The 22,525-nt window shown below is 42.1% G+C and overlaps 1 protein-coding gene across 6 annotated transcripts in view; it reads right to left on the bottom strand.

Moving 5' to 3' along the window:
• Positions 1-22,525, bottom strand: part of pld1b (phospholipase D1b) — a 41,653-nt gene that overhangs the window by 5,880 nt on the left and 13,248 nt on the right. For 2 of the 6 annotated variants that reach the window (XM_011488631.4, XM_004080805.5), the window contains exons 2-21: positions 16,693-16,863; positions 16,455-16,618; positions 15,484-15,626; positions 15,298-15,406; positions 15,151-15,216; positions 13,439-13,497; positions 13,245-13,337; positions 12,507-12,659; positions 12,279-12,428; positions 8,531-8,614; positions 6,978-7,059; positions 5,787-5,897; positions 5,534-5,707; positions 5,074-5,284; positions 3,614-3,742; positions 3,416-3,534; positions 2,635-2,748; positions 1,165-1,275; positions 949-1,037; positions 3-116 (exon numbers count right to left, since the gene is read on the bottom strand). In XM_011488631.4, coding sequence (XP_011486933.1) covers positions 3-116; positions 949-1,037; positions 1,165-1,275; positions 2,635-2,748; positions 3,416-3,534; positions 3,614-3,742; positions 5,074-5,284; positions 5,534-5,707; positions 5,787-5,897; positions 6,978-7,059; positions 8,531-8,614; positions 12,279-12,428; positions 12,507-12,659; positions 13,245-13,337; positions 13,439-13,497; positions 15,151-15,216; positions 15,298-15,406; positions 15,484-15,626; positions 16,455-16,618; positions 16,693-16,831 — 2,414 coding nt within the window. In that variant the 5' untranslated portion in view covers positions 16,832-16,863. Of the gene's footprint in view, positions 1-2; positions 117-948; positions 1,038-1,164; positions 1,276-2,634; positions 2,749-3,415; positions 3,535-3,613; positions 3,743-5,073; positions 5,285-5,533; positions 5,708-5,786; positions 5,898-6,977; positions 7,060-8,530; positions 8,615-12,278; positions 12,429-12,506; positions 12,660-13,244; positions 13,338-13,438; positions 13,498-15,150; positions 15,217-15,297; positions 15,407-15,483; positions 15,627-16,454; positions 16,619-16,692; positions 16,864-17,319; positions 17,435-21,898; positions 22,016-22,525 lie in introns of those variants that run through there. The other 4 variants (XM_023950168.2, XM_078938781.1, XM_020712448.2 and 1 more) reach the window with 4 other exon arrangements.

The following is a 22,525-nucleotide window of genomic DNA, read 5'->3' as shown; positions in this document are numbered from 1 at the left end:
ACCTGTAGTTGAAGTGCATGACAGCCTGGATGGCGCTGCCTCCCCCTGTGTTGATGTCGCCCTCAAACCCCGGCAGCAGAGGCGTCACCACATAAACTCGATATTTTTTCCCCTCACTGCAAAGATTCAAACAGGCTGTTCAGACGCGGAACTCCCTGTGACATCACGGATTAGAGCGCCACGCGTCTCTTATGAGTCAGTTTGGTAAATCCAGCTCAAGACTTTTAAAGTTTATCATAGTTTTGTTTTTTAAATCAGATTTTGACGTGTCTGGCTCCTTCTTTGTTTTCAAGCGTGTTTCTGTTCTCGTCTGTAACAAATAACTTTTTGTTTGTTTCTAACTTCATGATGCATTTAATGTCCCCCTGAAACCCAAACATCCTATTTTAAAGCTTCATCTCATTTTAACCCAATCTTTGAATTGATTTCTCTTTTCAGGTTTAATGTGGAAACCAATGGTGGAACGTGACATCGGGGAGAATTTGTTTTGTTTAGTAAAGGTTGAAGATTGAAGCCTTTAACACAGAAAATCAATTTTTCCTCCAATGAAAACTTTGTTTAATAAAAAAAGTCAAAACTAAAAACAGGTAAAAAAAAGGTTTCTGTCCTCAATTTAATCAAAGTTTTTTTTTCACCATTTCTATTATGTTTGACCAGACAGTTTTATTTAACCTTTTAACCCAAAAATAGAATCTTTCCTCTGCAGTGATTATAATACAATAATAATTTATTAAATCAAATAAAGATACTGATCCAAGTTTAATACTAAAACAGATCCATTGAAAAAAAGTTCCTTTCCAATTTACAAAGATCACTTTTCGGAATCATCTGGTTAATGTTTTTCATTTTTTTGATGAACTGACTCATTTGTTGCCTTCTGGATGTGAAACATGAACAGCTTCAGTTCTGAAATGGGACCTGCAGCCCCGCTCTGCTTTCCCGTCTCACCTGTGCGCTTTGATGATGCGCTGTGCGATAGCGTCTCCTATCTTGTTGTACACGTGTTTGTTGTCCGCACAGCTGATGAAGAATTGGTTCTGCAATCAAACAGATGGAAAAACTGAGCAGCAGTCTCTGCTCCCCGCCTTCACTGAAACCACGTCAACTGTCAAAGCTCTAAATCTGCTTTACTCATATTCGACTGACTTTAAAAGAAAGCCGTACCTCGATGTAGATGAAGTGTTGGCTCTGCTGGATCACGTCGACGTAGGCGTTGTGTATGGACTCCTCGTGGTATTTAATGCCGGCGGACCAGTCGGAGGCTGAGCGGAGGATCTGAGGACCAGACAGAGCATGACTGACAGGGCAGGAGTTACAGAGTTTGATTCACAGACACGTGTCACCCAGAGAACACCCGAGCATCACCAAAATAAAGAAGGAGGCAAGAAAAAAATTATGGGATGCTCCAAAATCTGGAATTTAGCCTGAAGAGTGATGGGAAAAACATAAATCTATCTTTTTTTTTCAGGTCGCGGGTGCAGCCGTCTCAGCAAAGAAACCCAGACACTTCCTCCAGCTCCTCTGGGGGGACCCCAAGATGGAGAACTGGACAGAGGGAGTGTGATGTCCCCCAAGGAAAATGCCTTTCTTCTGGCCCCAGAGGAATAAAGGCAATCCAGTCGCCCCTTTTCTGCGAAAAATGCCATCATTTTGAGCCAGATGAGGTTAGTAAGCAGGGATTGGTCCGGGTCAGTCTGAGCCAACCTTTCAATAGCAACTACTGGAGCCAATCAGGAGTGAGCTTGTTGGAAGTTCACACCCATTTCTTTGAAAGCAGGCTCTGGAAAATCTCTCAAACATTTCAAAAGTTGCAATAAAGAAAAAAATGTCATGAAAAAATTAGGATTAAGAAGAACTTATTAAAAAAGGTATCAGAGCAAGATTGGTTATTCTGACTAACAGAATGACTGAGTAATAGCTGTTTATGTCTCTATAGAAGTCTAGGTTTTGGCTTCTTGGAGCCAGCAGGTACTTCCTGTTTGGAACCCAGGGGGGAGGAGTCACTCAGTCCAGCTGTCATATACAGTCAGTGATTCTGATGCATCCACTTGCAGACATCTTTGTTTTCATCGTCTGAGCTGGAAATCTGGATCAAAAATTGTACGGCTGGATGGCTCTGATAATGCTCGCCATTTTTGATGCACCATTAATATTGAGTTGGGGGTGTGAGGGCTGTAAGCCAAGAGGAAGAGAGTGTAAACAGAGGGAGGTTGGGAAATGAAGGCAGGCTTTTTTTTTTGGCCAACACTCCCGCCCACAGCTCAGAGGTGATTTTCTGACTCCTGCTGCTCTGCAGAAACTATGTCCTTAGAAAATGACACAGGTTTTTAATTGTGTCTTAAAACGGCACAATCATAATTAAAAGACCACTGGGAACAATTTTACAACAGATCAGAAGATGATCAGAGTAGGGATCAGCCTGTTAAGGCTGGACGGGCAGACATTTAGTTTAAAGGTTGTTTGTTGATCTCTCAGTAAATGAAAAGTTCAAAGTTCAAAAGCAACAAAAAAGGAGCAACCATCTTCAGGAAAAAAACATTAAACTGCAACTCCACCTTTGCTGCTGTCTTTATTCAAAATGGTAAATTTAGAAATAATTGATCCAGTTATCAAAGCCGAAAGGAGCCGACCAACCTGCACTCTTGCTGACACGCAGCCAGGAACTTTGTATCGCTGCTCCCCGGCTGTGCTGTGAGACTTGGGCAGTAGGAATGGATACGACAGAGCTCGGTACTTTGGCTTTACAAGCTGGAGAACAGAGAGATGAGAGTTAAATGATGGTTTTCAACAATTCCTTCAAATTTCTGTTAGGAAGCTTCAAAGTCACAATCTAACCCTAACGGAACAGCAGACAAACATCTTTTATCTAAAGTATGTTTGAAACAATGATGCTTTAAGGTAGGCCTGCACTATAGATCGCAAATTTATCGTTATTGCGACATCAAGCTGTGCAATATGCATAACACCAAAGACAGCCAAAATTGCAATAAATGGTCACCAAATGTGCTAAAACAATCTTATGGCAGCTTGAAGTATTTAACGACTCAAATACATCCATTTAGGCATTTGACCAATCGGATGGACACCTTCACGTTGTTGACCAATCGGATGGAGCCTTTTTATCTTAAGTGTTCGTCTCGTATGTCAACAAGGGTCATTTGGAATTTAATTTTTAAACTGTTGGAATGAAACGGGAATGCTGTATTTTGGTTGTTTTGCTATTTGTTCATGTACCGCAAGTTATCGTTATTGCAATATTAACCACTAATCTCACATATCAGAAGTTTTCCTCATACCGTGCAGCACTACTTTAAGGTGTTTGTAAACTCCTCATACTTCCAACCCTCGTCTCACATTCATCCTGGTTCAAGCTTCTTCGTGAAGAATCTTCTCCGAGCTGACACCGTCTCCTCACCTTGGTAAAATTCCATCGTTGGATGAAGTGTCGGGCCACATCTCGAGCCGCCTTCCCATGAACCACTGAGGCGATGTCATGCCACGGCATTCTGGGGGTTGTATGCCGGTCTATAAAATCTAAAGCCAAATGAAAAGGAAATGTGGGGACTGGAGGTACAGATATGCAATAAACCAAAGAGCCCTCAGAGGAGCATACCATCAAACGGTTTGTCCAGCTGAACCCAGTCCTTGTGCACAAAGTTGCAGTAGTCCTTCCCATGCCAGAACCGCGTATTTCCACAAAGTTCTCCAACTCCTGTGTTCAGACTTCGCACGGAGGTGCTCCCTAAAACACACATTTACAATGAAAATCAAAACTACTCCTCACTACATCCCACCTTGGAAGTCTGAAACAGTTCTCGCAACAAGCTGTGACTAAGTTATAGCATATTTTTAGACCCTCTTAAAAAGCTACTTGTTGTAACTATAGAGGTATGTTTGGAAACAGCTTTGTAATATTTTTAAAGATGACAAAATGGAAGAAAATGCAGAGCAAAAAAACCTGACATGAAAGTGTTTCATAGAGAAGCTGATAGCCTGCCGACCCCCCTGTTTCTTTGACCGCTTTCTCACAGTAACGTCATTTGCTATCTTGTTATCACGAGAAAACAAATGTTGTTTTGTTGTGATAACAAGATCATGAGAACATACTGCAGCGCCCCGCTCTTCCTTTCCCACACTGAGATGTAATCTGTTTTAAATCTCTGTATTTTGTGGTTAGTGCAACGGCTCACACCAAAAAACAAAGCAGTTTGTCAGAGAAAATGAGGAACACCAGAGGAACTGATCAATTTATATCCGATTACTTTAATTGGGGTCGAACACAAATCAGTCGTCGTCGGTTAAGGAGAGTGTAGACCTGGCAGCTGCGCAGACGGCTGCAGTTCAAATGATGAACATAACTGCGATAAACGAGCAAACATGATATTCTAATGACTGTTAAACGGCCACGTTTCTACATTAAAAAGTCCATGGAACAAACCTGCAGGTGTAAAGCCTTTGGAAACATTTAAAAAGTAGAATACAATGATTTTAGTGGAATCTAGTTTTCCTGAAAGACAAATTTGTTTTTCATGTTTCTGCATATAAAGCCTGTGAAGTAATTTTCACTGTGTGTCAAATTTACATTTTCAAAGCTCCTTTGAGCACAAAATTGCTATGGTGACTTTGTATACTGAGAAAATTAATTGACTTCAATGTTTTTTGTAATTATTTAGCTGTCCTGAAGTCTGCCGCTTTTCCATTTTGGATTTATGTGGTCAAACAACAGAGGTGGCTTTCCCGTCTCAGCCCAGACTCTGATGATGAAGATCCAGCCGTCCGCTGTCTGAGTTTTTAGGTGGAAAGCCTTTCTCAGGAGAGAACACCTGGGAAAAGCATGCAGGGAAGGAGGCAGCATCCAGAATGATGCTGACAGACCAGGCTGAGCGGAGCCGCCACAAAACACAGGGGAGGTGTGTGGACCCAGCCGTCCTCAGCCAGACTTCAAGCCTCAGAGAAGCTGTAACCGCTGAACGTGGCTTCAGCCCAAAGCAGCCTTAAGTACCGTACGTAATTACTGATCCTTCCTGTAAACATTTTAAACATTAAGTCTAAAAATGTTTGTTGGCTCCTTACTCATGTTCTCCTCGCGATCGCTGTCACTGTCGCTTTCGTGGTGGGTCAGGTGAAGACGTTTCCTGAGGCTGAACCTGCTCTTCTTCCTCTTGCCCTTCAGTTTGGGCTGGTCCCTCGAGTCCATCACCGTGAACATTGTGTTCCCATTGCTTTTGGGGATGACATCCCTGCCGTTGGCTGGAGCAGCCTGAGAGGAACCTGCACCTTCACTCTGACAACCAAAGCATCAGGCGGTTCAGTGACATGTTCGACTCAGAGCTCGTTCTTCTATAGTCATGGCATTCAGATGATGTCAACAATGATTTATGAAGTTTTTAATGGTTTCAGATGCTCATAATCCTCTGCAGGTTGGACGAATTTGGCAAGAATTTGTCAAGATTTCAGACCTTTAAAGAACTTTTCTCAAGTAGAAATAAAATCTAAAGACAAAGGAAACCAAGTCAAAAATAAGGTGAGCCACCTGCGCGAACGTCACACTTCCAACGTCCGTCAACCGGTGTTCCTTGTCATCCCATCGTCCGTACGCCAGGTCGATCCCACCAACAAACGCCACTGACTGGTCAATGACGATGATCTTCTCATGATGGGCCCACAAATAGACGGAGGAGGAGACGTGGTCCGGGTGCCGCATCACCTGTTGAACCATCAGCAGGAGCTCAGTCAGGAAACTGCTGCAGGCGGTGTGGTCTGCTTCACGGGAACCTGATGCTCACCTTGATGTTGGGGTGAAGCTGCAGTAGTGTTCTCTTGCTGTACCCTGAGTTGATGCCCAGAGCCAGCTCCACCTCCTTGTACAGCATCACAAAGATTCGCACTCCTTGTTCCTGAAAAAGAGCATCAAAACTTTGCTTCCTTCAAATAGTCCGATTTTTTCCTGAGCGAGCTCATACAAAGATTTTAGCATGTCAACACCTTATTTGTATAAAGAATCAGTGTAGGACGAATCACAAGAAAACATTTTGCGCTTTCTGATGAATTTCAGGCCCTCCCTCTGCTGAATTTCTGAAGAATACGAGGCATTCCCAAAAAACAATTCAACTTTTTCCAGACTATTTTAAGTTGTTCTCTGTTATCTTACCCTCTTAAGACCTGAGCTCTTGTTTGATATACCTTTTATTATTTGGTAGTCACAGGACCCCAGGTACTCAGAATTACCTACAGTGGTAATTGATACAGCCCAATGTGCGTGTGTGGACGGCAGGTCTCAACCACAGTCACTACCTACGTTTGTGCATATTTCCATGGAGGAAAATTGGTCATACGTGCACTTTTACTTTAAAAATGTCAGGAAAAGTTATGGTCTTTACGTGAAATTTTCACTGATGTTTTAGGAATGAACCACGTTAAAACCACAGAAGAACTAAAAATAAACCATGCATAGAACACGTAAATTAACAGAACATAAACTGTGTGTGATTATTGCAGTTTGTATGCAATTCATTAGTGATTCATGCATTTATTACGTAATTTGAACTTAATATGTGCACCGTATTAACCTCGGTCTAACAAAGGTTAATTGGCCACTCGAATTGTCCCTCGGTGTGAATGTGAGAGTGCATGGGTGTGTGATTGTGGCCCTGCAACAGACTGGCAATCTGTCCAGGATGTCCCCTGCCTTCGCCCACCAGAGGCCAGGATAGGCTCCAGCAGCCCCGTGACCCCGAAGGGATAAAACAGATTTGAAGATGAATGAATGATTGTGCGCCAGATGTTCATGCAGCTGTTTCTTTTAAAAACGTTTCCAACTTTTTATTTTTGCTGTCTTCAACTAACAAGTCTCAAACATCTCATCAAAGTTTCACTTTGTTCCTGTGTTGGACTAATGAAGGATGAACTAATCCCACCTAATAAACAGTCCCTTAAGCTTCTGCTTCTTGATTCTTAAAGACAGTTTTCCTGCTCACCGCTTTGCGCTTCAGGATGCAGTCAAGACGCCATCGGTTCCCCTCAACGACCGGCCTCTTCAGGAAGATCTCTGGACTCAACCTGAGCGAAGGAAGAACCACACATGCTCACTTTCATTTGGTCACTTACATCTTTGTGTTTCCTTCAACAAGATCCAACACTTATCCCCATTATTTATGCTGCTGATCTCCAGCTATTCTCTCTATTTATTACCATTAACCTTTTGACAAAACTCTATAAAGCCATTGTATCGTATTTGATACAGGCATTTCTGAGACCTCTACCTCATTAGCATTATCTAAACTTTCCTTAAAAACCCTTTGTATAGAGCTTTCTCCATAATTACTGCCCTGTAGTCATGATTCCACGTTTTCAAAATGGTTGCTTTTGTGCAATCTCAAAAACACTTTTGCCGGGAAAAGTTTAGCTAATTATCTAAACTTTAAGATGATTATAACTCATCTATTGTTATTCATTTTTAAACGACTACTTGCTGGAATGGAAGAAAGCCAAGTTTGTTGATAATGACTTATTTATATTACAGTTACACCATGTTAAAAAATATGTGGATCAAATTAGAGACAGTGGGTAAAAATGACGCTCAGGTCAATATCTTGAATGTTGTGAGCAAAAACTTAACGAATCACCCAACAGATTATAATTGATGCTTTCGATATCGTAAAACAATGGTATTGTCAGTTTGTTTTGGTGGACTTAAGCAAAAACGTTTAAAAAACATCTTTAATCTAAAATTATTTGAATTTTCTGACAATTCTTTGATATACATTACCATTTTTTTTACTTTCATTGTTTCCTCCTTCACATCCTCTCCTAATTCAGGAAGACCAAAATCCATTTCTTGGCATAAAACTCAATGCATTTTCTTTCTTTCCTTCTTTATTTCCTTCCTTCATTCATTCATTCATTCGTTCATTCAACAGGAAAAGATTAAATCAACTGGGCCTAACTCCGTTTAAAACCTGGTTTTCAGCAGGTTCCTGCTCTGCAGATCAAATTAACTCAAGACAAAGTTCTGGTTTGTCTTAGAATCCTAAACCATTCAAACAGAGACAGCATGAGGGGCAGTTAGAAGCAATGTCAGAGGTTGCAGCTGAATCTGCCTTTTAAATAAGATATAAGTGTTCTTTTAAATAGTCTTAGTGATGTTGGAGTCCTGATGACTTCAGTTCAAAACTTGGTGGTATAGTTTGAGTCTGTGGCTTATTGTATGATTCTGAAATGTTAAAGCATTTAACAGTGATAATACAGAGCAATGGATGAATATATGCTGACTTTTGGTTCACAAAATAACATCAAACCTCAGTGCTTTTACTGTGGCAGATGCTGTAAATCACAGACATAGTTCTTCTTCGTAGCGTTGGTATTTGGGTTCAGAGTGTAATGATAGCCCGAACCTGTGACTGTACTGAACGTCAGTCGGTAACTGATCCGTCTGACCAGAACACCTCCTGCAGGGATGCCTGCCTGCTGCACTCGCTGAACTCTAAAACAAACACCCTACTGAGGAGAAGGAGAAAACCTGCAAACTCACCACCAGTCCGTGATGAAGATCTCCTCTTTGGCTTCTTCCAGAGCATTAGCTACATCTTCCATGTACGTTTTCCCATTCACATACCTTTAGGAAGAAATGAGTGCAAACTGGATTTAGGTCAACTTGAAAACAAGACAAATATGACTAAAACTGCAGCCTTCATCAAACATACGGTTCAATGACATCCATGCAGCTTTTTTCATGTCTTTGGCTGATAAATTTGTGGAATGCAGTTTAATGTCTGAGTCAAAGTGAATTTGTCTGTTTTCCTTAGCTGCTCATGCTTTAACATCACACTAAGAAGAAATCCCAGTTTAGATCAGACAAGTTACTATATTGTAACATTTCATGTTCTGAGAGTTGCAATGCTCTGTTTCTAATTATGAAATGGCCAGATTTGGGTTGCTCTTATGGAAAATAATTTAATATAGGCAACCAATGTGTCTAGATGTAGCTGGTTTGAAAGTGCGATCCCCAACAACCAATTTTCAAATGTAAAAAAGCTTTTCTCAGCTTCACTCAACCAGATAAGTTCAAGGATAGAGTCTGTTCCAATAATAACGAGTTTTCCATGGATTCAAACCTGTTGAACAGTTCCTTGGAAACTCAAACGGGAAATCTAAAGTTATTACAAGAAAAGTTTATATAGGACTTTGCTCCTTCATCTTTAGGGATCAGAAAACAAACAGTGTTGGAGTTGTCATAATAGACAGTCACCTTTGTTTTTTTACATGTTCTATTTACAGTGGCAATGTTAGGGACACAGATATATGTATTGAAAAACCCACAGAGCACTGAAGTAGCAGGGTATTGGTTAAAAACCACAACTACAAACATGTTTATGTTGGTAAAAAAGTACAAAATTGATCCAGAAGTTAAAAATGGGTTTCTGGGTCAGTTTCTCTTCCTTTTGCGTCGCCACTTTTTTGCCTTCTCATTTACATGTGATGCAAACAGAAAGACGTCCAATCACAAGCTTGCTTCAACCAAATCAGGTCAATTCCAACTAGCTAAGGGCGAACCACAGTCTAGGAAGTCTGTTGTGTGCACTAAATGCACTAAATGATAGCACTTTTTTCACAGCACTGCTAACATACATCATGCTTCATAGGTATCTAGATTCTATACATTTAGGTTAAAAACAATTGGGCCGCTGTTTCGTGTCGCCACAAAGTTAGTTTAATCTTTCATGTATTGATTCATGGACCATGTATGGAAATGTGTGTATTAAAATCATGTGAAGGGGGAAAATACACAACTCTAATTGTCAATAATAACTAATATTTATTTTAGTCACAATTGTTTGAGGCCGGATTGTGGATGTCAGTCATTTGATCCCCATCAAATGTTCCTCAGATCACCATCTAGATTATGTTGAGCCGGGGTTTTTTTTTTTTGAGTGGGGGGGTAAACAAAGTGCAGTTAAGGGGCAAACCTGTAGTCTTTAGACTCATTGCTGCACCACCTGTGGCTCTCTGAGCCCTCTAACCCTCATTACAGTCTGATGGCTCAGGGAATAGATGAATTACTGAGTGTCTGTTGATCTACTCAGCAACACAACCTGCAGCTGAAAGAGCTGCACTGCTGCTGGTAAGAGTGAAAGGATAAGACGAGCGTCTCTGAACTTTGATAGGGCTTTCTGCACCTCCATCTGCACAATCAAGCTCAGCATGAACCATTCATTCTGCTCTCCTGGCTATCGTCTTAAACTGCTGTTCTGTCTCTTGGTGGGTATTTACTAGTTTGATGCTTATTTGTTGTTTTCATTAAGTTTATTTTCTTCCTCTGCAACTTGGTTTTTCTGCAGGATGTCCATCGTAAACTCTGGTATTCTCCTCCACAGGCGTTCCTTTGTTTAACATCACACATTATCCAACTTCTCTGCTGAAAACGTGATTTTTAGGAGCTCAGGTTCAGGTTTTTTCTCAAGCTCTTCTACAGAATCATAACGCTGTACAGTCGGCCTGTCCCACAGACAGTATAGGGTTCCCCAGCAGGAGAACGCTTGATGAGCCGGGAGTCTCACTTTCCTCGCCTTTGTGTCAGGTTACTCCAGCGAGACACACTCATTAGTTGCTTTCGGAGCACCTTCAGTGACACGGAGCACCCTTTCCTCACACAGCCAGAGACATCAAACCCATCGATCTAACGGGATCACTCCGACCACTGTCTGAGGACTTCTGCATAAATGTCCCCATTGAAGGATCGATGTGCAGGTGCACACTCACCTGCCGGCACACTGCCAGCTGGAGCAGCTCCGGTCTAAAGTTCACTTCCTCCAGCATCTTTCAGAGGGAAATGTCTATTTATGACAGCTTTTATGCAACTAATTTAAAACATAAAACAAATATAAAATCCCCCCAAAGAGGCATGGTTCTTTGTGTCTGATGGGTGAATGCAGTGATTGATTTTTAGGCCAAATTAATGTTTTTATCAATATTTCTAAATCTATGTTTGCCCTCCCTCAATTCACAATGCTCACCCATCAACAGGAAGTGACCTATAGGTAAGTTCTGCTTCACTGGTGTGGTTTTGTGTTGGTCTAGTGAAATCTATCCATAGAGGATGACCAGTAACCCATCAAAAATGTGAATGTTGGGGATTTTTATTCATTATTCCTTTTTTAACAATAGACTGTGAGGCAAATGCTTTCTTATCCATTACTGGCGGCCGTCTATAGATTAAAAATACAGAAGGCCATGGATATAATTATGCAAAATAATTTGAGTTCTAGGGCAGCTTCTGCCAAAACTAGTATATCAGGTCGCTTAACTGCCAGGTAGGAACATTGATGGAAATTCCTTTAAAACATGAGCAGATATTCAGAAAACTACAAGTAGAACACATAAATAAGTGAATCCAAACAAAATAGAAATCCCTCGCTTAATGCAGAACCCATTTACACTTTTTCATTTTTCTAACTTTGTTCCATATGCTTGCAAAAATGGACTCATATTAATGCCTTAAAGATTAAAGCTTTGATTTGATTAAAACCTCATTTGATTTTTAGATTTTTTGTGATCTCTCTGATGTGATCTGCCTGGAACAGTCGTCTGCAGGGGAAACGCGACAAGTTTGAAAAACTCGTTTTTATAAATAAAAAATTTTAAAAAAAGCTTTTGCGCTTGGAGGAGTTGGTTTTTGAGGCGTATCGAAATGGTCATATTTTGCAAAACTGCAATGGAAACACTTTTTTCAAATTAACGAGACCAACAGCCGGATGGCGATGCGTTCTTGGTAGAAAGTGGCGGCCTTGGACGCTGCACAGCGGGCGCCAGAGAGGTCCCACAGCGTTACACAGCTCCTCAGAAATTGTCATGCAGAATTGTTGGATCCACAGCTCCTCTGTTAAACACCATTTCCCAAAATGGATTCATCCATAGCCCCTCCCACATGTAAGGAGCTCGCCGCTCCATGGCCTGAATTAGACGCTGACGTCTAATGAGCGCTAGTGCCGTGGCAGAAATGTAAATGTCTCTGCTGAAAATCAAAGTATTGTTCACATCTGTCACCATGTTTTGAAGGATTCAGCGCGGGAGTCGGTTTGTGTTTATTCACATACTTATGATTTAATGGAAACACTAATTGCAAAATTGTGTTTTTTTTGACATTTCTAGAATTTCAATAACATTTTGCGCACATGTGTCATGGAAGCAACATTTCCCCCCAAAAAAATGTCCAACTCCAATGATGCTCTCAGTGTGGTTGCTATGGTAACATGCTAGGGTAGGAGGTATTTTTACTTTACCATTTAGCCGGAATGTCATCCTCCACTCTGGCAAAAGAACCGTAGCGGTGGTCCTTGAGGAAGGCGGAGCCGTGGTCATGCGCAAATTTTTCTAGAGACTGACCCCACCAGCGGGCGTGTCTGTAGTTGCTGAACTTCAGCACCAATGACCTGCACAGATGGGTCCGGTTCAAGAAGACAAAGAACCTCCAGATGCTGTTTGTTGAAACCTTTGGTGGAAGCACAAACCTGGAAAGGCTGTCAACACGAATGCCGTGTTTTGTTTCTGTGCTTTTGGAGTCCACTTTGATGCTGAACTCCTTGTCAAACAGCATCACAAAGGAGATGGCACCAGAGTCTGGCTTCATGTACAGCAGGAACGAGTCCTTCACCACCAACCAGCTGCACACAGAAATCCAACACTGGGTTTGCGTACAGGTTACACAGCAACATTACAGTTCTTTCCAAGGCCAGCAGGACATGAAGTCATGAAGGTTGGAAGTAATGCTTCATCATGTAGTTTTGTTACCAATAAACAGTTTTACTATTACTATGATGGATGAGCAAAAGGTCCCCAGTTTACTGTACTTTTTATCCTGATACTTCAACAGAATAGTACCAGTAAGTAAAGTGAAATTAAATGTATGTATAACAAAAAATAATCTCAATTTCAAAGGAGTTTGTGGCTCTTTTATAACTCTATAATTTAGTTAATGACTGACTGTTTGATTAATTCAACATCATTTTCATTTATGGAATTCCAAAGGTTTGGAACCAGCGTAAGCTCAATATGCAAACAACCTTTGCTTAAAACAAGGCGGAAATGCAAATTATTCATCAAGTTTCCTGTTCATAGAGAGTCAGAACCACAAACAAGATTTCACAGAAGGACGAAGGGCTTCAACCCTCCAGAACCCCAGTGAAGTCTACAGTTTCTAGAACCCAAAGGAGCGGCTCCACACAACCTGTCCATCAGCGTTGACTGACCGTTTGGACCAGCGGTAGCACATTTTGCTGTGGCCACAGCAGTTTAGTCCGGGGATCCGATGGCCTCCTGACCGTTTCAACACTTTTCCTTCTCTGAAAAACAAACGTCATTGTTTCTGAATTCTGGATGGTTTAAGTCTTTGCCTTTCTAGAGACAACCACCTGACAGGTTTAACACACAGTGTGATTCTTACAAGCCTTTTGGTCCAAGGTCGTGAATGAAGGACAGCTGACTCACATCCATGAACTCCATCTGAGGGACAAAAAATATTTCACTTTAAAGCAAAACAAAAGCTTTAAACCAGCCGCCTCAGTTGAATCTGTCATGTGATCATGAGCAGCTTCTCAGTAAACTGAACTGAAACGTTTACATGTTCTACATAACGCATGCCTCTCAGTCATCCACACAGTGTCCCTGTCATCTTGTGCTCAAAAGTTTAAAATAACACAATCATAGAAAATAAAAATCATTAAAACAATTACATATCCTTTGAACTATCAAAGCTTGCAGGCGTGTTAAAGGTTTGAGTTAAAGGTTTGATAAATTGGTGTTTCTGATCAATATTCATCACTTAATCATTTAAGTGGGACTTTAGTGTGTGAATTGTTCTATCATTTCCACAGGTGACATGAAAATAGAAAAGATAACCCAAGAGAGAATTAATGAATCAAAATATAAAATAAAATAAAATCAATATTCAAACATTTTTGTGGAAGCTCTGCTTACAATACACTGTAAAAATGGAATCTAAAAGTAAAAAGCAGGATCCTTGTTTCAAACAATGTTCCGTCTTGCAAGAGAAACAATTTTATCGAGAATACATGTTTAAGTCAATCCATTTAAAAAAAAAAGAATTCTTGGTGAGACCATTTTTTTACCCCACTGGCAGAGTTTTTTCCTTATTTAAAGAAAATCCACCAACACGGTAAGAATGTTTGGTGCATTTCTAAGGGCCTGTTTGTGCAGACTAGATTTTTAATGTCTTTCTTTACAAAATGTCTGAAATGGAGTCAAAAGGTTGGCGGTTTAGTCTGAAGGTCAAAAGCAGGGCTGCCTGATTCTGGTTTTTGGGTCTAATCCATGTTTTTTCAGGTATTCTGGCCCTTCAATCATGTCTGATCCAGAATCTGGACTCACTGGATCCAAATAAATCAGGAAAGAGTATTGGAGAAAGTGCAAGGCAGTGGTTCTTAAAGACCAGGATGTTGCAGTCTTGATTTAAAGACTCACCTCAAAGACCTCATTAACAGAGATCAAACGTAAAGAAAATATGTAGAAAGTTTTCAGACACGAGTATTCCGTATGTGTGATATAACAGGACATAAAACAGACTAAGCATTTGATGCAGGGCTGGCTAAATCTGGTCCAGTTCTCCCTGGACTGCTTGATGCGGACTACCCAAACCAGGTGTGCTCAGTCAATCCGGATGTGGAATTACTTGAGTCAGCTAATCAGCAGAAAGATGGCCGTGCAGAACAGGAAGACAAGCAGGGTTGAGGCTCCTCAGGAGCTCCGAAGTAAGTTTAGAAATCTGAACAAAAGAGAAGCTGCTCCTGAGAACCAATGCTGGCATCTATAGTAGACGTTCAGTTTTCGGGGAGCACCATTTGAAAATTGGAAAATGCTTTTGAACTTTTGAATGAGACCTCATGGGTTTGGGTGAATGAGAAATGCGGACTTTCTGAGAACAAACAAACGGTTTCTCCTCCGATCCTGTGAGGACATGCCCTTTTTTTGTTTATCAGTAGAAGTGTGTACATGCGGTATGGCAGCATTTATCAGATCAGTTACATTTTCACGACATGTTTATTTACTTCTTACATCTTTCCACTGTTCTTCTTCTGCAAATATTCGCCCTAGAAAATGAATCATAGAAAATATTCTGGCTTTAGAACACATTCTTACCGTAGCATGGTAGTTCCTGTACTTCTGCATCTTCAGCAGTTTGTTCAAGTAATCTTCAAGTTGTTTCTGAAAAACACAGAGATATTAAAATACACCATGCATTACCAAGGTCACAAGACCCAATCAAATCCATAATAGAAGAAATACCTTACGGCTGGAAACAGTGTCTCCTCTACCCTCCTCTTCTCCTCCCTTGGGGAGGCTAGGTATCTGTGTCGCCTCGCTCTTTGGCACCGTGGTCCTCCTCACAGTGTGACTGCAGACGAAGAAGACATTCAGAGGAAGGTGTGGGTAGAGGTCAGAGGACTGACTGATGTGAAAGTAAGGGGTTACCTGTGCGGATGCAGCTTCAGCTTGACGAAGGTCTTGTACGTCCTCAGCTCTCTGTGGAGCTCCATGAAGTGCTTCTCCTTCTTCTTCACTTTCCATGTAAACTCTCCATGTTTCAGCTCGATGGTGTAGAGAGCTGGAAGAGTCTGCAGGCGGGAAAGGCTGCAATCAGCACACTGACTTTTAGAGACACATCTCAGTCAAAGCCCATGAATGAGACTTGTTAAAGATTGTCCTGGCTTTTGAGTGACATGGCAGTCCCATTCACCCATGCACACACACATGCACGCACTGGTGGCGGCTCCCAACCAGAGGCAAGGTGGGGTTCAGTGTCTAGCCCAAGGACACTTCGACACATGGGCGTGCAAGGCGGGAATCGAACCTGCAATATTATGCTCATGGGTCGACCGCCGTACTGCTATGCCACGGCCGCCCCTCAATATTGTAGCAGTGACCTACACCTAGAAACAACCACAAGCTTCCTGGTCTGAGCTTTCAGAGATGGGAAGGGGGAGCAGGGTTGCTCTGCACCAACAGTCCCACCCACAACTCAGAGGTGAAGTTCTAATGAACTCCTGTCGCTCTGCAGAAACTATGTCCTAGAAAACCACACAGGTTTTTGGCTAAAAACAGCATAATCATAATTACTGAATATTCTGGAGTACAAATGTGTTTTTTTATGGTCAGAAGCAACTTATTTGTGATTTTTTACAGCCATAAAAAGGCTCATACATTTGCTACTTTCCAGCAACAACTGCTAGACGGCACTGAAAGTGTAAGTATCAGAGTTTGCTACTGGTAGCAATGCAAAAGAAGAAGCAGTGAGAAGGGTAGAGATAGCTGTAAAAGAAGGGAAATGGTAGATCCCAAAGACCAGTGATTGGCTGGTTACAACATTAAGCTGGTGTCACATGGATGCCCTCCCTGCTAGTGTCCTACACTAACCCCCAGAGACATTAGAGAACGATGTGCACCTTGTTGACACTCCTCTGTGCGGTCATGTTGAAACGGTCCTGAACCGCGTTGTGCTTCTCTACATCCGTGACCCTGGCCGTAATCGGACAGGACAGGAAAACCTTACCCCCGGATTCCTTGAAGCTCACAGTGTTGTATATTGCAGCAAAAGACAATTGTCCTGCTGGAGGAGGGGCACAGTTACAACAACCAATGGGAAGGACAATGGGTTTGTGTGTTTGCAGAGTTGCAAGTTACCAGGAACGCTGGCATCCGCCAGGTCGTAATCACCATCACCCAGGGCGAGCTCCCGGGTGTCCAGGTTCTCCATGATGCCCGTCATGTCACTAGCTACCAGCTGCAGGGTGCTGGATGTCTGCTCGGGCTGCTGCAACATGGCTAGCACTCAGTATGGAGCCAAAGGCTCACCTGGAGAGACAGGTAAAAAAAGGGAAAGAGATATGTAGAGACAAAGACTGAAAGCTCAGGACATACAGAACATACACAGATCTCAACTATTATTTTACTTAATCCTAGAGCTCAAGAACAGTCGTTCTATGCGTTTTTTCAACTACCCCCGTCCTACCAACCGCTGATTAGCTGGATCCGGTGATTGCAGGATCTGACGGACTAAACACATTTAATTCCGTTTTTAGCAGCAAGTAGAGCAGGGAAATCTGGAAAACTAGCAGGGAAGTGGAACTTTGAGGAGAAAGTCAGGACGTCCTGTCCACCGGTTTCCTTACAGCTGCTTTCACACCAGCTTTCACAAGTAACTTCACCTTAAGCCAATGGGAAACTGGAACCAGGCTTTTTGCTCTTTTAACCAGATTGATTCATAGTCAATATTGGTTCATTTTAAATGATTCGATCTGATTCACTGACCTAAAATGGATGGTGCCGTGGACAATTTTTATCCTCCTTACTCATCATCCACGGTGTTTACGTCATTGACTTCCTTTGGTTCCTCTCTTCCCTAAGGATAGTCTGCTAAGCATTTACATTAAAACAAAACACACTGAGTATGTTTGCAAACAGAGACCGATGTTCAGAAGAGGTCTAAGTGTTCTGTTTGTGAGCTTTCACACTCGCCTAATCAAGAGGACCATCAGAGGAAACCAGTTCTGGTCTAGATCCAAACAGTGTGAATGCATCCTAAGCTTTTGTGGCATATTCAATACGTTCCATCATCAAGAAGTCTCTGGAACTGCAGCATGAGCGTGAATCAACATGAATTCCCTCCATCTGTTTTACCAGCAGCAGTCCCAGACTCCCTCTGAAAATCAGAATCAGAAATACTTTATTGATCCCACACGTGGGAAATGTGTGCGTTCCCGTGGCAGCATTGTAATCATAAAAAAAATTAGTATAATTTAAAAACAAAATAAATGTAAAAAAAATACGGTGTTATAATGATTCCACCTTCACCGATACTGTTGACCATCTTTGAGTATCAGTTCTTTTATCAGATCGTTTTTAAACAAGCAAAGTCACAGTAAAAAGGGAGGAAATTAGACACAGAGAGGCGATCAGCATGACACCAACTCCACTTAATCCATAGAATGTTTCATGCTCATTTGCCTCATCATTGCTGTCTGTTCCCCCACAGTCTGCTTTTTCACTGCTTTCATGTTTCTGGGTCAGTTTACGTTAAAATCCCTGGAGTCAATCCTCATGCACATATGAGCGCTCACACAGACAGCACACGCACCCCGCGTTTGACCTGTTTTTAATTCTCATTCCCTCTGCATGCCTTTCTATTAAGGAATGCAGCTGAATCCCTGCTTCTCCTCTGCTAATCCTCCATGTCTGGATTAGTGTCGCATCTGACGTGATCTGAGGTGGCGAGGGCGTGAGGGGGGCGAAAGATCGATGGAGACAGGCTCTCCAGGGAAACCTGTTCAAAGGGAAGCAGAGCAGTGGATGAAGAGAGGCAGAGGAGTTTAGAGTAGAAACAGATTATGGAATACCTTAGCGTAAGGCAAGGGGGGGTAATGCCCCCCTAAATGACGTTACTGCCCCACTAGATCCACAAATAACTAAATTATTAAAAATGACTAAGAACCACAACAAAACAAAAGAAATGTGCTGGTCCCAAGCTCGGTAAATTCAGGGGTTAGCATCAGTAAGACCATTCAACACCTCAAACTCTCAGCTCAATGTTCTGCCTACATGGTGTGGCTGGCTAAATTCAGGCCGGCTTTGGCATCAAAACAACTGTTCAGTCTGAACTGATTTCTAACCATTTATTGCCTTTTAAGCAAGCTGTTCACTCTCAGTTCCCCTTTATGGACGGTATTGTGGTATGAATTTATGGAACGGACTGGATAAAGGTTTAAAATAAGTTACTAATGGAACTGTATGAGGCAAAAAATGATCAATAAAAACAAAAATGTCACTTCTGCATAGGTGCTATGCAGAATGTAATGTTTTAACCAAAACTGTCAACAGAAATAGTGTGGTAAAAAAAAAGGGGGGGGGGGGGTCATACAAGATTTCTCTTCAACCCACTTTCTGTCTTGTTTTATCTTTCCATTTTAAACTTTGCGTTTGAAATCAAGAAAAGAAAATTGGAAAAATAAATTAGAAAATTAAACCCGTTTTGTCCCTTTCGGGGTCACGGGGCTGCTGGAGCCTATCCCAGCTTATCCCACTGAACATCCTGGACAGGTCGCCAGTCTGTCGCAGTGAAGACAATTCACTAAAGTCATAAAACTACATGCAAGAACGGCAGTTTAAAAAGAAACCCCACCTTCACTGTCAGCTGATGTGTGTGTGAGTGAGGATGCAGAGCAACAGAGGCAGATGCTTTTGTGGTCTCTAAAAAACGTGGTTTTATTCAGGACTTGAAGAAAGGGTCACAGTCATATTTTTTAAGTCTTTATGAGTACAGGGGAATGACACATTCTCGTACATCACAAAGGAAAAAAATAAACTCTACTGTTAGGCATCATATGAGTCATAAATGTCAAATCTGAAGAAAGGGAGCTAAAGAAAACTCACTCAGAAGATTTCTAAAACTCCTTTTGATTTCAGAGAAACCTTAAAAAGACAGAAACTGGCTGAGATCTCACAGCTCTGTTCTACCTGCAGGTAAAACAACAAAAACCAGAAATGCAAAGGTGTGGAATAGTTTCCTCGCACCGTTTTACTGCTTCAGTTCTGCAAAGGATATTTCCACACACAGAGAGTCTGGGAAGAACAACACTTGGCTTGGGCTTTTTTTAGAATTTGTGAGGTTTTTGGTATTTTTATTTTGCCGTGCAGCCGTGTGTGCAGAGCCCTGCTGCTGCTCTGTCATCACCCCGGCCTGTTTGAGTTCCTGGTGGCCGGCCTGGAAAAGGCTGCCACTCTCTCATAGCTGCTTCATGCAGGATGATCCATCATGTCGCCATGCAAATGTCCCATCGGGTTCATGAACTCATGCAGGAGCTCAGTGGAATCCAGATCTGTTAAAGTGTTCCTGATTAACACCTAATGAGTTTACTTCCACATCTTCACTTTCAAATTGTGCATCTGCTTTGGCAAAACAAACAAAAACGTTTTTTCCAAAGTCGAACAATTATGGGAGCAATAAATGAGCTGAATAAAAGATGAAAATGAAGCCGTGACAGAACATGAACCCACAGCAAAGGGATGAGCTGCCTTCTTTTAGCAGCTAAAGACAAATGCACCAATGAAACATTAAGCATTAAAAATGTCGTTTTTTTCCCAGGGAAAAAAATCTGAAAGATTATCAAAGGGGTAAAAACGGCACGGTTCAGCTTTAAACAAACGACATGCAAACGCTGAGCCCCTCTTAAACAGAATGAATGCGTGTCTGCAGACACGAGGAGGAAACAGTCATTTATAAACAGAGGCAAGCACAGGTGAAGAACAGGTGAACAGCAATGAAGCCACGAGGCCTGACAAAAGTCAGCTTTTCTGTAAAGTCACCTACAGGTTTTTTAGCTTCACTGCTGACATCTTTGCAGGAAGCAGCATCATTACAGTTTACATTAAAATCCCTCCCAAACAAAGGCTCATTTCATCCACATAGATGAAAAGGTAAAAAGGAATGGCCGCAAGAACAAAATGCCGTTTGGATGTTTCAGTGTCAATTTTCCCAACTTTTAATCTCCTTAACTGTCCTGGTTGTTTCTTTGTCACACTGTCTCACTTCACTATAAACAAAATGCAACAATAAAGGAGAAAAACAGGCACTTTAATTCTGATTAAGAGAGAAAAATGAGACAAGACTGTCTGTCACATTCATTGATGTCTAAAGCACATATAGATAGAATTCAACAAATCTTTGAGTTTGTGAGTCCAGAATGAACTGAGAGCAACACTCCATCCTTTCAACTTCCCTCTTAATCTTTCAAATCTTTGCGTCATTTTTACTGTTAATCTGTCAACTTTCTGGTAGTAATAAAGGTTTATCGCAACGCAAGGTTAAATAGAACCTGACAGGGTTTACAGTAAACGTCACAAAGGTAACGAAAGAGGAAGGTACGGTTAATTTTGGGTGTTTTATGGTGAAAGAATGCAGCTTGAAGCCAACAGGGAGCCAACACTTCTATTGTTATTCAGGAAAAAACATGAAAAATCTAGATAAAGACCCTCTTCAAAAGGAAACACCACTGATGACCTTTATTCCTGCATTTTTCATAACGTTGTGCAAACCATCAGCACTCTTACTTTCCTCCCTCTTGAATGAAGACATACTCGGCCATTTTAAGCTTAATTTTCTATATATATGTCCTTGATCGTCAGAAAAACATGTTAGGAACACCAAAGACATGTTTTTCATCAGAGACTAAGAGAAACCAGCTCTGAATTGAAACAAAGCTCTGTGATATAGAAAAGTTAGAGCAGCTCAAACTCTAGATTCTTCCCATTTTAGAGCATTTAGCTGGCAGCCATCTGACTGAAGCAGAGAAAACCAGGCTTTGGTTCTCCTCCAAAGTCCCACAGATGTGTTGCGCTCGACCAAATGAGACCTCCACTCCCTCCTCCTGCCTCTTCAGGACAGGGAGGTGTCAGCCTCTGAGGAGGCATGGAGACCCGGACAGACTAGAGCTGCAGAAATCACAGCCTGCAGTCAGCCGGAGCTTTCACCTGCAGGCGTGGTGGACGCCTGAATAAGGCAAACACAGCCAGACAGACAAACGGCTCTGCTCTGACAGATGAGGTCCAATATCTTATAGCAGCAGCATCTAAATGAGAAATCCGAGCAGATTATATCACAACTTCGTCATCTGAAGTTACAGGTCAAACTGCATCTGATCCCAGATCGGAATACCCCCCCGCTAAGGATCAAATATGACTTTTATGAGATTAGGAAAGAGTTTGGGGGTTGAAAGGAAAAGTAAATGCACTGGATTGTTTCTTGAACTTGAAGCAGCTGGACTGACGTGCAGCAGACCAGAAGATCCAACAGCAGGAGGTGACGAACACAGAAAGGCTCCCCTTTTCCACTGACCTGGGTCTGGGGGGGCATCTTCCTCCTCATCAGCCGCTCAAAAGACAAAAACAAAAGACACGCTGCTCCAGCGCAGCCTCACAGGACGGCTGCAGCAGCCCGGCAGACGTCTGCGAGGCTGAGCTGAGAGCGGGGAGAGGAAAGGGGGGGCCGCACAGGAGCAGCGCTCAAGCCAATGAGAGGAGAGGAGAGGGAGGGAGGGACGTCCTGTTAAAGAGGCAGCAGGTTCAGGTGTTTCACGAGTGACACCACTCGCCCACAGAAAACTGCTAAAGAGGTCTTGCAGCACAGTCTTTGGGTCAGTTTGACAACATGCGATCCGCTCAGATCTGCAGGGTTCTGTGACAGACCCAGATCCTGATCCTGATCCTGATCAGACTCCAGAGAGAGCTGATCCTGCCTCAGGCAGTTCCTGTCATTGTGGCTCGCTCCAACCTCCGGTGCTCATTCAACAACCTCAAAAAAGCTCAAGAAAAGTGCCGCTGTGGAAAGGACGTTCCTTAAACACGTCTCACTGTCTGTCTTCCACATTTGACTTTATGTTGAACTGGAAGATTTGAACCCATTATTCTCGTTCTTCTGGCCCCCATGGGGAAGTCACGCCTTTCTACTGTGAACTGTGAACAC

Source organism: Oryzias latipes, chromosome 20 (genome assembly GCF_053564925.1).
Source record: "Oryzias latipes strain Hd-rR chromosome 20, Olatipes_Hd-rR_3.1".
Taxonomy (NCBI): Eukaryota; Metazoa; Chordata; class Actinopteri; order Beloniformes; family Adrianichthyidae; genus Oryzias; species Oryzias latipes.
Note: the sequence above shows the minus strand (reverse complement) of the source record. Positions and strands in the feature narration are given on the sequence as shown.